The sequence below is a fragment of the Hordeum vulgare genome, chromosome 4H (assembly GCF_904849725.1).
Source record: "Hordeum vulgare subsp. vulgare chromosome 4H, MorexV3_pseudomolecules_assembly, whole genome shotgun sequence".
Lineage (NCBI taxonomy): Eukaryota > Viridiplantae > Streptophyta > Magnoliopsida > Poales > Poaceae > Hordeum > Hordeum vulgare.
Window position 1 is genome coordinate 461,727,523 of NC_058521.1, and position 12,408 is coordinate 461,739,930.

A 12,408-nucleotide genomic window follows, 5' to 3' on the forward strand; every position below is an offset into this window, starting at 1 on the left:
TCGAGGCGGCGACGGACAACGATGACGTTCGATGCGGTGGCAGACTGCGAGGGCGATGGGGACGACAAGCATGAGGGGGCGGCACCGAGCTAGTAGACGTCGGAGAGCGAGCGCGACGACGATGGCGATGTCGAAGGCCGACAGGAAGAGAGTGACGACGACGATGGGCGAGAGAGACAGGGGTGAAAGATTTTTAGATAAGATGTGGAGTGTTGCAGGTGTGTGGGGCTTAGAAACCCTAAACCACCCATCACAGCTAACATCTGCTGACCGAAAAAAAAACCACCTCATCATGTTAGACATTCATCACTGCTATTTTCTTTTATTTTTAACACATGTAACGCGAGTTGCCGAAATACATGTGTGACGGACACCATATGACACCTAACATAGCCTATGTGATAGAGTAGCGGCCAGCCAATTGCCCCCCCCCCCCCCCCCCCAACCCCCACACACACACAAAAACACAAAATATATTCACCAATCAATGATTTTTAAGATAGTAGGTGCGCACCACTGCTATGACAAAAGCAATGGCGGATCCATTTTAATACACGTCAATGCTATTTCTTTGCCCTAGCAGTGAAGTGTTCGTCATTAATTTGGGTTTATCTATAAGTCATTTTTCAGCAGCGGCATGCGGCAAGGGGAGAATGCTTCCGATAGTTTTCTATAAGACACTTTGTGGCGTTTGTGTAACTTTTTTGAATTGGGTTCATTTTATGCCAATGTTTAAGAAAGAGGCAAATTCGTCGATTTTGCGCGCGAGGCCTCACGTGCATGACTCGTTTCTTAAATAAAGAAAATGCATGGCTCGCTTCGCAGGGACCTCACCTCGTGTAGGGCGTGCAGATGCCGTCCGCGCGAAACACGCTAAAGAAGTGCCGCAAGCTCCTACACGCCATGATCGCGTCTCGAAATGTGGACCCGAGATGCCAATGGCATCTGCACGCCGTACTGATGCCCTGCACTCCGTGAATATAACTGCACTTGCTTCCCCTTGCTGCCCGTCACCACTGCCTCCTCCATCTCCCATTCTTCCCTCCCGTCCCCCACACCGCTGGGACTTCTCCCCGAACCGCCGCCATCGCCATGGCAGCCGCTGTTGCGCCGGTCATGTGAGTGATCGATGCAGCAGAGCATGGTGCAGTGACGCAGTCCGGCGCTCTCTGGCCGTTCCGAGTCTCGACTAAATTACTCTGATTTCCTAACGTCCTACTCTGGCAGCTCCCCGAAGGAAGATCTCCCCCCTCCACTCAACTCCGCCTCCGAGCCCCCTCCGCTCTTCGACGGCACCACCAGGTAAGATTTAACCACACGGCAAGAAACCAAATTGCGCTGCAGACGCATCTTGAATTCCTGGCTGTAACTTTCAGTTCTGCACAGATCAGGGGGTAAATTCGTGTTTTGTTTGCTTCGTGTAGGTTGTATCTTGCATATCACTGCCCGTACGCGCAGCGCGCTTGGATTACCAGGAACTGCAAGGTAGTGCTAGTGGGAGGAGTGTTCTTCGATTTACAGACGCTGCCCATGCCTTCAGCTCATCGATCTTGTATTTTTTATAGCTCGTGCTACTTCTTTTCTAATGCTTTCAGTGCTCTTATGCACAGTTGAATCTTCTTTCTGTGTTGTTTTGTCCAGGGCTTACAGGACAAGATCAAGGTAGTCGCCATAGATCTGGCAGACAGGCCAGCTTGGTTCAAGGAGAAAGTTTACCCGGACAACAAGGTAGTAGAGTATGATTGATCTCTTTTACTTCTCACCCGTTGAAGGAGAATCTTGTAACAATGATTGATCCCTTTTAATTTAAAATATTGCAAACTTGCAGTTTATTATTTCTATTCATGCACAGCTCTTTGTATTTGCTTTTCTTATTTTCTAAAAACAAACTGTCAGGTGCCTGTCCTGGAGCATAACAACCAGGTGAAAGGAGAGAGCTTGGATTTGGTCAAGTACATTGACAGCAACTTTGATGGCCCGGCATTACTACCTGATGTAAGGCAGATATATCCAATCAGTATTCATACGTGCAATGTTTGTAAGACGATGCAAAATTTTGACGGTGGTATTAAAGTTTGTATTCATATAAATTGGTAGGATTCTGCAAAGAAGCAGTTTGCTGAGGAACTGCTTGCGTTCAGCGATGGGTTTAATAGTGCATTTTTCTCATGCTTACGCTCCAAGGGAGATGTATCAGCTGAAGCTGGTAAAAAGGGCAGACCAATATTTGTTTGAGAAATTTTTATATGAATTTATTTTGCATTCCCTCCGTCCGGAAAAATGGATAAACATGGATGTATCTAAAACGAAAATACGTCTAGATTATTCCATTTCTCCAACAATTATTTTCAGACGGAGGGAGTAGTTTATACTCATAATTTAATTCTCATGTCATGTCTTCCATTAGCTGCTGCTGTGGATAAAATAGAAGCTGCCTTGGGAAAGTTCAGCGACGGACCATTCTTCCTTGGCCAGTTCAGTTTGGTATGTCACTCCAGCTGGGAATACTTTCCTTTTCCCTTAGACGTGCCCAAATTTGGTAGAATTATGAAATAGCTGTGGGATTTTTATTTTTTTAGGTGGACATTGCATATGTGCCGTTCATCGAAAGGTTTCAGATATTCTATTCTGGTATCAAGAAGGATGATATCGCCAAGGGCAGGCCCAACCTTCAGAAATACATTGAGGTAATTTAGGATGATGCTAGATGCGATTATGCATTGTTCGGAAGAGTTGTTCTGCCAAGGCTGTATAGTCTAGGGGTGTTCATCAGTGGGACCTCCCGTTTGTCTGGTTTTATAGAAACTGTTGATGAACACCCCGTCCCCAAGTACGTACTCTTTGATGCAATGCAACTCGATCTCATTTGAGTTCTTCAATTCGGCCTGTTGCAGGAAGTGAACAAGGTGGACGCATATACACAGACCAAACTGGACCCACAATTTCTGCTTGTTCAAATGAAGGAGAAGTTTGGCGTATGATATTTCCTTACATCTTGGCGTCAGTTCGTGTTATCTTCCAATCCACACAAAAACTTACGCGCTAATTTTAACTCTTCAGATTGCTTGAAGACGTGAGCAAGGATAACCAACATGCCAAGGAGCCACCGCAGCATAGCAGAAGATGAAGCATTTATATATTTCGAATAAGACATGCATGCCATGCGTACAATAACAAATAAACTGGGTCGTACCGTAAACTTTTCTTATCACGTGACGACGGAGGATCATTCTGTGTTGTAACGAATGCTCGTGAACTTGATGAACTGGTGCTTCTCCCTTATCAATTTTAGTTGTTGACACGTGTGCTAATTGGAAGTTGACCGGACAAGTTTACTGCTGGTATACTACATACGAGTATTACTTTGAAAGGGAGGGAGTATGTTGGAATTCGAACCGATTACACATAAAAGGTGTGCTTCGATAGATCCCCTCCACGAAACGTAGAAGAAGAAATGTATATTCACCTCGTATTATACATGTCACCGTACATATGCAATACAAGGTGGATATATATATGACGACTTGTAGTATACAATAGTGTATAATACAAGATGGGTATACGTTTTTCCTTTTACATTTTGTGGAAGGAGAAGGCTCTATCGAGACAAAAGTGTTATACATATTAAGGGATTATGTTGGTTGGTATACTAGCAGCATTCACGATATACAGATTCATTCGTTTGTTCCTTTGGCGTAGTGGGAATGACATCCATGTGATGTTAATCAGTTTATACTCTCTCCGTTCCATAATATAACAACGTCCATAATACACCAACAAGTATCTGATAATGGTGATACTACAACAGAACTTGTCCTGATCGCTGCATGTCGGTGCCTTATAATTACTTTCCCATACAAGGTTCTAATTGGCTTGCTTGGTTGTTGGTTCACAAGAGCTAGTACCGAGCAAAGTCACAGGCGTTGACCTCGGCATTCGCAGTCTGTATATATGTTCAGCTGTAGGCCCGGTTTGGATTAGCTGCTCTGCTCGTTTGTAGCCCCGGCGTGTTCATTCCAGGCAGGAATTAAGAGTTGTCCAATAATTTACACCTGTAAAATAAATATAGGTGTAAAAACTTACATCCATTCCAAGCAGGGCCGTAAGATGCGGACTAATCGTCTCGGTCATATGTGCGGCCTATATCGTGGCACGAACCGCCCGTGACATGGCTTCACCCATTACCGCTCGCTTCTTCTTCTTCTTCCTCCACGCTAGCTGCACGTCACAGCTGACGCCTGTGCGCGCTCAAAGTTTTCTTCATTTCTTCTCCGGCAGCCCCACCTTCTGCCGTACTCCAGTTTGCACATTTTGGTCTGCTCCAAGTTCCTGATCGCTGCTGATCGCAATGGAAGCGTCTCCAGCAAGCAAGTACTGCACAGTTGCTTCCTTCCTTAAAACTAAAATTACTACTCTGCTGCCGCGCCTGATCACTAGATGGATTTTCTACTTCATGATATTCTCCATGAAAAATCTGTAGGTTTACAGGGGAAGCTCTCCCGCCTACCTTGACATCCGCTTCCCAGCAGCCACCTCTCGACGATGGCGGAACCAGGTTATTTTGTTACTTTGCTCTGTTCTCTGGAACTTTCTTTACTCATGTCAATGTTCAGTTTTGATATATCTCCGGCCGTATCACCTTTGCTCACGTGTGAGAAGCTGGGATTACAGGTTGTACATGACGTATGTTTGCCCGTATGCACAGCGAGCATGGATCGCGAGGAATTTCAAGGTACCAACCGAGCTCGTCCTCCCATGATCGATGTTCTTTTCCCCTTCACATGAGTTGCAGTAGTTGCCAACGCCGACGATCGAACGAGGAAGATGAAGAGAGATTGAGCTGTGTGTGAGACGAACTGAAGGAGAGTTTTGTCAGCTGTCGACTGCAGCTGTTTTCTGTCACCTGTATTCCTTATTATCGGTTCTCCCGACGGGGTCGTCATGATCCATGAAGATCGCGCCATCCCACGACCGCATCACACAGCGACTACGTCCCATCGGGAGAGAAAAGAGGACAGGAGGAAACAACCTGACGAGGGATGTGCACACACGCACTCCACTCCTAGTTATTTGACAGAAAGAAAAGGAAAAACCTTAAACTACCGCACGTGAGATTAGGGCAAGTCTAACATTCACCCCCTTAATCTCACTGCTCCAAGCCGATCACACCAAGCCTCTGTCTCATCTCTATGAAATGGACCCTCCCGAGCGCCTTTGTGAGTGCATCAGCTAGTTGATCTTGTGTGCCCACATGATCTATCCCCACCTCTCCTTTTTCCATGCAATCTCTCATGAAATGGAACTTCACATCTATGTGCTTGCTTCGATCATGGTGAACATGGTTCTTGCTCAGAGCTATAGCCGATTTGTTGTCTACAAACAGCCTGAATCTCACTGATATAGCTCCTGTCAAACTCTCCAACAGCCTGCTCAGCCACAGGCCTTGGCAGGTAGCAGCAGCCATCCCAACATACTCCGCCTGACAAGAAGAAAGTGCCACTATTTTCTGTTTCTGAGAGCTCCATGTGATCAGATTCTTACCCAAGAAGAAGACGTTCCCTGAAGTGCTTTTCCGATCGCCGGTGTCACCGGCGTGGTCACTATCACTGAACCCAAGTAGATCAGCGCTTCCCTGTCCTCTCTTGTAACTGCAGCCATAGTGCATGGTCCCCTTGATGTACCTCAGAATCTGTTTCACTGCTGCCCAATGCTGGGTACTGGGCTTCTCCATGAAGCGACTGACGATCCCCACCGCGTGTGCAATGTGAGGACGCGTGTTCACCAGGTAACGCAGGCTCCCGATCACTCTGCGGTAGAGGGTGGCGTCAAAAGGGTCCGCGCCATCTTCTTTCTTCAGCTTGAGACGACAGTCCATCGGAGTGTGACAGTTGTTGCAGTTGCTCATGTCTGCTGTTTCCAGAATTTTGCCTGCGTAGTTCTTGTGACTGAGGGTGATGCCGTTGCATCCTTGCGCCACTTCTATGCCTAGATAGTAGCTCAGCTTGCTGAGGTCGCTCACCTTGAAGAGTTGTAGCATCTGCTGCTTGAACGAGGCTATATCGTCTATGTTCGTGCCTGTGATGATCAGATCATCAACATAAACCCCTACGAGCAGGTATGAGGTAGCATCGCCTCGCCGGTAGGCTGCGTGCTCCAGGTAGCTGCGAGTGAATCCAAGGGCGATCAGAGACTCATCCAACTTCGCGTACCATGCGTGTGGTGCTTGGTGTAGTCCGTACAGCGCCTTGCGTAGCCGCAGTGCACTGTCCTCCTTGCCCGGTGACCTCGTATCCAGGCGGCTGTGCTACGTAAACTTCTTCGGTGAGGTCGCCGTTTAGAAAGGCGGATTTCACATCCATGTGATGTACCTCCCAGCCGGAGTGAGCCGCCAGAGCCAACAGCAATCTCACCGTCTCCATGCGAGCCACGGGAGCAAAAACTTCCTCAAAATCCACCCCCTGTCGTTGGACATACCCCTTCGCGACGAGGCGAGCTTTGTGCTTGACGACGTTGCCTGCCGGATCGCGTTTGACGCGATACACCCACTTGAGTCCGATCGCCTTGTGCCCTGCTGGGAGCTGTGCAAGCTCCCATGTCTTGTTGTCGATGATAGACTGCATCTCCACGTCCATGGCAAGCTTCCATTCCCTGCTGCCGAGGGCTTCGTCCACGTTCCTGGGCCCCTCGGCACTGAACAGATATCGGACCAGCAGGCAACGTTCAAATTGCTCTCGCCCTGCGTCCTCCTCCGTTTCTTCTAGCACACCTGACAGGCGTCTGTAGCGTACTGGCTGCCCAGTCGCAGCGTCGCATCCGTCATCGTGGGATGGAGGCGTGGCCCAGCGCCCTCGTTGCTCCGCCATGGGAGTCACCACGTCGGACTGTGGCGATCCCGAGGATCCAACGGCGGGAGTGGCGGTTTGAGGCGACTGCGGCGTCCCCAGTATTGGCGTGGAGGGTGTCACCGTGCTCCTCGGCGTGGCCGGCGAAGATGCCGAGCCGCTGTCCACTTCATGGACACCGTAGTCCGTGGTGTAAACCATGGTGAATGTCGCCGGGGGTGTTTGAACTGCATCCGTGCCTTTGCTGCTCCAGTCCCAGGGTCTGCTTTCTTCAAAAATGAGCTCACGGGTTACCTGGACCTTATGAGTGGCCGGATTGAACACGTGATAGGCTTTGGATCCGTCTTCATGTCCCACGAACACCATCGGCGTTGATCAATCACTCATCTTCGTGATCCCAGGGCCGACGAGCTTGACATGGACCGTGCAGCCGAACGTGCGCAGATGTTGCACATTGGGCTTGCGCCCCGTGCCAGGCTTCACAGGGCGTGACCCCGTCCAGGCTCCTGGTGGGTGCACGATTCAGAAGATAGGCAGTAGTCCTAACTGCTTCCGCCCAGAAGTACGCCGGCATCCCCATGCTCTTCATGAGGCACCGTGCCATCTCCACCACTGTTTGATTGCGCCGTTCTACAACTCCGTTTTGTTGCGGCGAGTATGGTGCGATGGTGAAGTGCTTGATTCCATTTTGATCGCAGTACTCCTTGAACTCCTTCGAGTTGAACTCGCCTCCGCGGTCTGACCTGAACGTGCGCAGCTTGCACTGGCCGACAGTTTTGGCCATGGGCTTGATCTTCCTAAAGCGCTGATACGCTTCGTCTTTCAACTTCAGCAGTTCCAGCCACATGTAGCGGCTATGATCATCAACCACAAGGAGGAAGTATCGGTATCCTCCAGGGACGTTACTGGTGAGATCGGCCCGCACAAATATGTGTGTACCAGCTCCAGCGGGTATTCGGCACGATAGGCAGTGACCTGAGGGAACGGGGCTCGGTGTTGCTTTCCTAGAGCGCAACCATCGCAGTATTCCTCCACTCGATCTATCGCGGGCATGCCCAGCACGAGTTGCTTGGTCAACATGGTTCGCAGCGCGCGGAAGTGCAGGTGGCCCATGCGCGCGTGCCATCTCCATGCTTCATCATCTCCTTGCGCTAGTAGGCATGCCGGTGCGTCAATTGTGAGTACGCCAGTGTATAGCCTGTTCCCAGAGCGCTTGATGCGGGCCAGGGTTCGCCGAGCTGGGTCCCTGACGGTCATGACACCGTCAGAGATGCCTATGGCGCATCTTGCCTCGTCCAGTTGCCCCACCGACACGATGTTGGTGCGGAGGCTGGGGATGTAGAAGACGTCGGTCAGTGCGCGCTGGTCACCCCCTTGGCAACGGAATACAACACTTCCACGCCCCTTTATGCCCACGACGGAGTCGTCCCCGAATCTGACCGTGCCTTGCACGGTTTCGTCGTGCTGGGAGAAGACATGCCTGTCCCCGGTCATGTGGCTACTAGCCCCGGTGTCGAAGAACCATACTCCGTCCGGTGATGGGACACGCATCACCTTCTCCTCGTTGAGGTAGACCACCTGAGGTGCTGCAAGCTGCGATGCATCAACTCCGGCGACTACAACCATGTAGAGCCCCTGATTGTGCTCAGCCCCGGCCTGCACCAGGTTTGCCTGTTCCGATTGCCCCTTCTGCTCTTGTTCGCGCATCGACTTTCTGCATTCCTTCTTCCAGTGGCCGGCGATGCTGCAGTGGTGACATTTTCCTTTCTTTTTCTTGTCGCTGGATCCGCCAGAGCCGCCTACCCCGGAGTTGCCCGACAGTCCCTTTCTGCCTCCTTGTGGTTTGGGTTTTGCGGGCGACTTGTTCTTGTCGCCTCCTCATGGAACCGCCGACGATCCACTGCCGCCGCCCATCCTCTCGCGAGCCATCCACTCCTCGTGAGTGAGCAGAAGGCGCCCGGAGGACTGTGTGCCGTCGTCGAGATCGTAGTGATCTTCGCACGCCGACAGACGTCCGACTAGTTCCTCCACTGTCATGGTCTTCAGATCGATCAAAGACTCGATCGCCATGGCCATCGGGCGGTACCGCCGCGGCACCACCCGGAGAAACTTCTCGACCGCCTTGTGCTCGGTGACAGGAACGCCGTACAGCTCCAGATCGGCGACGAGTGTGGAGAGACGCAACCCGAAGTCTTCGATGGACTCTCCGTCCTTGAACCGGAGATCCTCGAATTCTCTCCGTCGGACCCGCGCCTTGGCTTCTCGCGCTCTCTCGCTTCCCATCCGCATGGTGCGGATGGTTTCCCACGCCATCTTGGCGGTGTCCTTGGCCGCCAGCACGCGCAGCATCTCCGGCGGGACGCCGGTAAGGATGATCTGCAGCGCGCGCCTGTCGTCGTTCTCGTCAGCGGTGTCAGAGACTACCGCACACCAGACCCGCACGACCTGCAGTTTAACTTGCATCACCAGCGCCCATTCATGGTAGTTTGTGCAAGAGAGCATCATGGATGCCCCCGACTCCTCTCGCACCACGCGTTCCACGACGCGGTACTCGCCGCTACCACCGTCGTTGAGACGTGCGAGTGGCGCCTTGGACGATGACTGCGACCACTCTTGCTCTTCACTTCCGTTTCGTCGCCAGACATGGCCGAGGCGGATCAAACACCGCCGCCGCTCCAGGGATCGGACACCCCTAGCTCTGATACCGATTGTAGTTGCCAACGCCGACGATCGAACGAGGAAGATGAAGAGAGATTGAGCTGTGTGTGAGACGAACTGAAGGAGAGTTCTGTCAGCTGTCGACCGCAGCTGTTTTCTGTCACGTGTATTCCTTATTATCGGTTACAACCAACGCTTCTCCCCATCTCCAACTAACTCCCGACGGGGTCGCCATGATCCGTGAAGATCACGCCATCCCACGACCGCATCACACGGTGACTACGTCCCATCGGGGGAGAAAAGAGGACAGGAGGAAACAACCTGATGAGGGATGTGCACACACGCACTCCACTCCTAGTTATTTGACAGAAAGAAAAGGAAAAACCTTAAACTACCGCACGTGAGATTAGGGCAAGTCTAACATGAGTTGCCTCCTTTGGTTAGGTTCACTCCATGCTGTGATTTTTGGAATCCGATTTGTTTCCGGCACCAGGGTTTGCAGTACAAGATCTTGCTTGTCCCCATCGATTTAGCGGACAGGCCAGCGTGGTTCAGTAAGATTTATCCTGAGAATCAGGTGCGGCTAGGCTAAAATACACACCGTCTCCTATTTAGATTGTCTCGTCAACTAACATTCTCTCTTATTTAGTGTTAAGATGTTCCTTTTTCTTGGCAAGGTACCCTGCCTAGAGCACAACAACAAAATGATAGGAGAGAGTTTGGATTTGATCAAGTACATGGATAACAACTTCGAAGGCCCCAAATTGAGTCACGATGTGAGTTCATTTTGTCTTTAAAGGTTGAATGCGTTCCCCATTGGTCACTGGTGACCTCATGATTCTTCTCTTAAAAAATATTGATGACCTTAAAAAATATTGATGACCTTAGGATCCTGAAAAGCAAGGGTTTGCAGAAGAACTGCTGGCTTATTCAGACACCTTCAATCAAGCAATGATGTCGGCATTGAAAGCCAAGGGGATAGTGACCGCTGATGCCGGCAAGAGCTAAGAACACTTATTGGAATTCAACTATAAATATATATTCATGCTGATTACTAACCTGTGATTCATTGCTGGTCCATAGAAGCTGCTCTCGACAAAATAGAAGTCTCCCTTTCAAAATTTGATGATGGGCCTTTCTTCCTCGGATAGTTCAATCTGGTAATTTTGCACAGACCATCCTCAGTCCCTTATGTTAGCTAGAATTTGGCCATTTAAAGATCTAATAAGATCGTTTGCTGGAAGCAGGTGGACATCGCATATGCGCCATTTGTTGATGGATTCCGGGTATTCTTCGTCAACATAAAGAACTACAATACCATCGCAGGAAGGCCTAACATGCAGAAATTCATCAAGGTAGCAAGAACACAACATCTTTCAGGAGTGCAGCGTTCTGGAAATTGGGCTCCATGGAGCCTGATATTTGAAAAATTGAGGTTTAAAGTTTCAAAAAGAAAACTGAAAAACTAACATTTACATAGGGATATATTCTACATGTTTGTCAATTTTCATGATGAAATACGTTAAGATGTGAGCTAAAAAATAGATTTTTATAGTGAACAGTACATGTCCTAAAAGTTCACGATTTTTTTGTGCATAGCTCAAATTTATAACATATTTCATCATGAATATGAACAAACATGTAGACTACATATATGTGTACATGTTCATTTTTTTTTCTTTACATTTTTTAACCTCGAAGACAGATTTTTCAATTAAGGGCTCTATGAAGCCCGAGTTCCAAAAGAAATTTCCTCATATTTCAATGTTTATGTATAGTAACTTACTTCTGACAGAGGGAAAACATGTGATAGGAAATGAATGGCATTACAGCGTATGCACAGACCAAGCATGACCTTCAAGAACTGATTGCTCTCACAAAGAAGAAGCTCGGGGTAAGACGTTCTAGCCACGATTAACTTTTTTTTTTAGAAAAGGAGGCATCAGCCACGATTAACTAGGTATCAATGCTATAAAGATGATGATGTCGTGCCTGAAATACCAGCTCCGTCCAGACATACAAGCTAAAGATTTTGATTGGTTAAGAATGATAAAGATACTTTATTAAGGTCATTGGACTCTTGTTTTAAAATACTTACTACAATCATGATTTTGTATCTCATAAACGTTTATCAATATGTCAATCGCCTGTCAAAGTATTGCCTTAACCAATTAAAGTACACTCAACATATTGGAGCAAAACCTATGTGCCATATGCTAGTGGTGTGAGAGGAGGTTTAACCTGCTCATTCACCAGTCTTTTAGTCATATCATAGGACTAATTTCTCCCTGGTCTCGTCAAGGAAGTCATCGTAGTACTCTTACTTATATAGGACTAAACAAGTCGCGGTGACATCTGCCACTCTTGCAAGTATATCATCTCAAATCCCTCGTTGTTGATGGAGTGCTGATGTTTTTATGTTTTTTTTAGAAAAGGAGGTTAAACCCCCGGCCTCTGCATGAATCGATGCATGCAGCCATTTTATTCATTATTCCAAAAGGGTCTAACAAGAGTATACATCAATCCACCCAAAGCCACCGCTCACACCTACAAACTCAATAATGTGGAGTGCTCTCACTCCACATATCTAAGACCGGTGTTGTTTTCAATCCATCCACATAACATATCGGGAACAACAGCCGGTGCAGCACACCTAAAACGCACACCTCACGCACATGTTTTACCAGCCGCCATCATCTTCGAACCACTGATCCATCTTCAGGAAAGAGATCCGCATCATCCTTGCCAGTCCAATTATCCGTCGACGCCACCACGGCGCCCAACGGCTCCACCGCCCTGCGCTCATCTGTCCAGATGCGAAGACTCCGGGAGATCTGTCGTGCGTAGCACCTGCCAACCAGGAATGACTCAGCGTAGCACCTGTCGGCCAGGCATGACTTGACAGCTC

At 49.0% G+C, this 12,408-nt stretch overlaps 2 protein-coding genes across 2 annotated transcripts; both read left to right on the plus strand.

The window, feature by feature from the left end:
• Positions 1-1,006: 1,006 nt before the first annotated feature.
• LOC123448967 (protein IN2-1 homolog B-like) lies at positions 1,007-3,311 on the plus strand. The gene is made up of 10 exons (XM_045126027.1): positions 1,007-1,118; positions 1,228-1,302; positions 1,425-1,485; positions 1,642-1,728; positions 1,897-1,995; positions 2,098-2,206; positions 2,408-2,484; positions 2,580-2,687; positions 2,895-2,975; positions 3,061-3,311. The coding sequence occupies exons 1-10, from the start codon at positions 1,093-1,095 to the stop codon at positions 3,067-3,069; spliced, it is 732 nt and encodes a 243-aa protein (XP_044981962.1). The 5' UTR covers positions 1,007-1,092; the 3' UTR covers positions 3,070-3,311.
• An 892-nt stretch (positions 3,312-4,203) lies between these two features.
• On the plus strand, positions 4,204-11,027 carry LOC123446616 (protein IN2-1 homolog B-like). The gene is made up of 6 exons (XM_045123191.1): positions 4,204-4,371; positions 4,481-4,555; positions 4,672-4,732; positions 10,178-10,276; positions 10,389-10,660; positions 10,748-11,027. The coding sequence occupies exons 1-5, from the start codon at positions 4,349-4,351 to the stop codon at positions 10,506-10,508; spliced, it is 378 nt and encodes a 125-aa protein (XP_044979126.1). The 5' UTR covers positions 4,204-4,348; the 3' UTR covers positions 10,509-10,660; positions 10,748-11,027.
• Positions 11,028-12,408: the final 1,381 nt, after the last annotated feature.

Bases quoted from the DNA above. Each gene is read 5' to 3' on its own strand.
- LOC123448967 (XM_045126027.1), top strand. From the start codon at position 1,093: ATGGCAGCCGCTGTTGCGCCGGTCAT. The intron at 1,303-1,424 runs GTAAGATTTAAC...TGCTTCGTGTAG, and splicing joins CTCTTCGACGGCACCACCAG to GTTGTATCTTGCATATCACT. The intron at 2,207-2,407 runs GTAAAAAGGGCA...GTCTTCCATTAG, and splicing joins AGATGTATCAGCTGAAGCTG to CTGCTGCTGTGGATAAAATA.
- LOC123446616 (XM_045123191.1), top strand. From the start codon at position 4,349: ATGGAAGCGTCTCCAGCAAGCAA. The intron at 4,733-10,177 runs GTACCAACCGAG...TTTCTTGGCAAG, and splicing joins GGATCGCGAGGAATTTCAAG to GTACCCTGCCTAGAGCACAA. The intron at 10,277-10,388 runs GTGAGTTCATTT...TGATGACCTTAG, and splicing joins GCCCCAAATTGAGTCACGAT to GATCCTGAAAAGCAAGGGTT.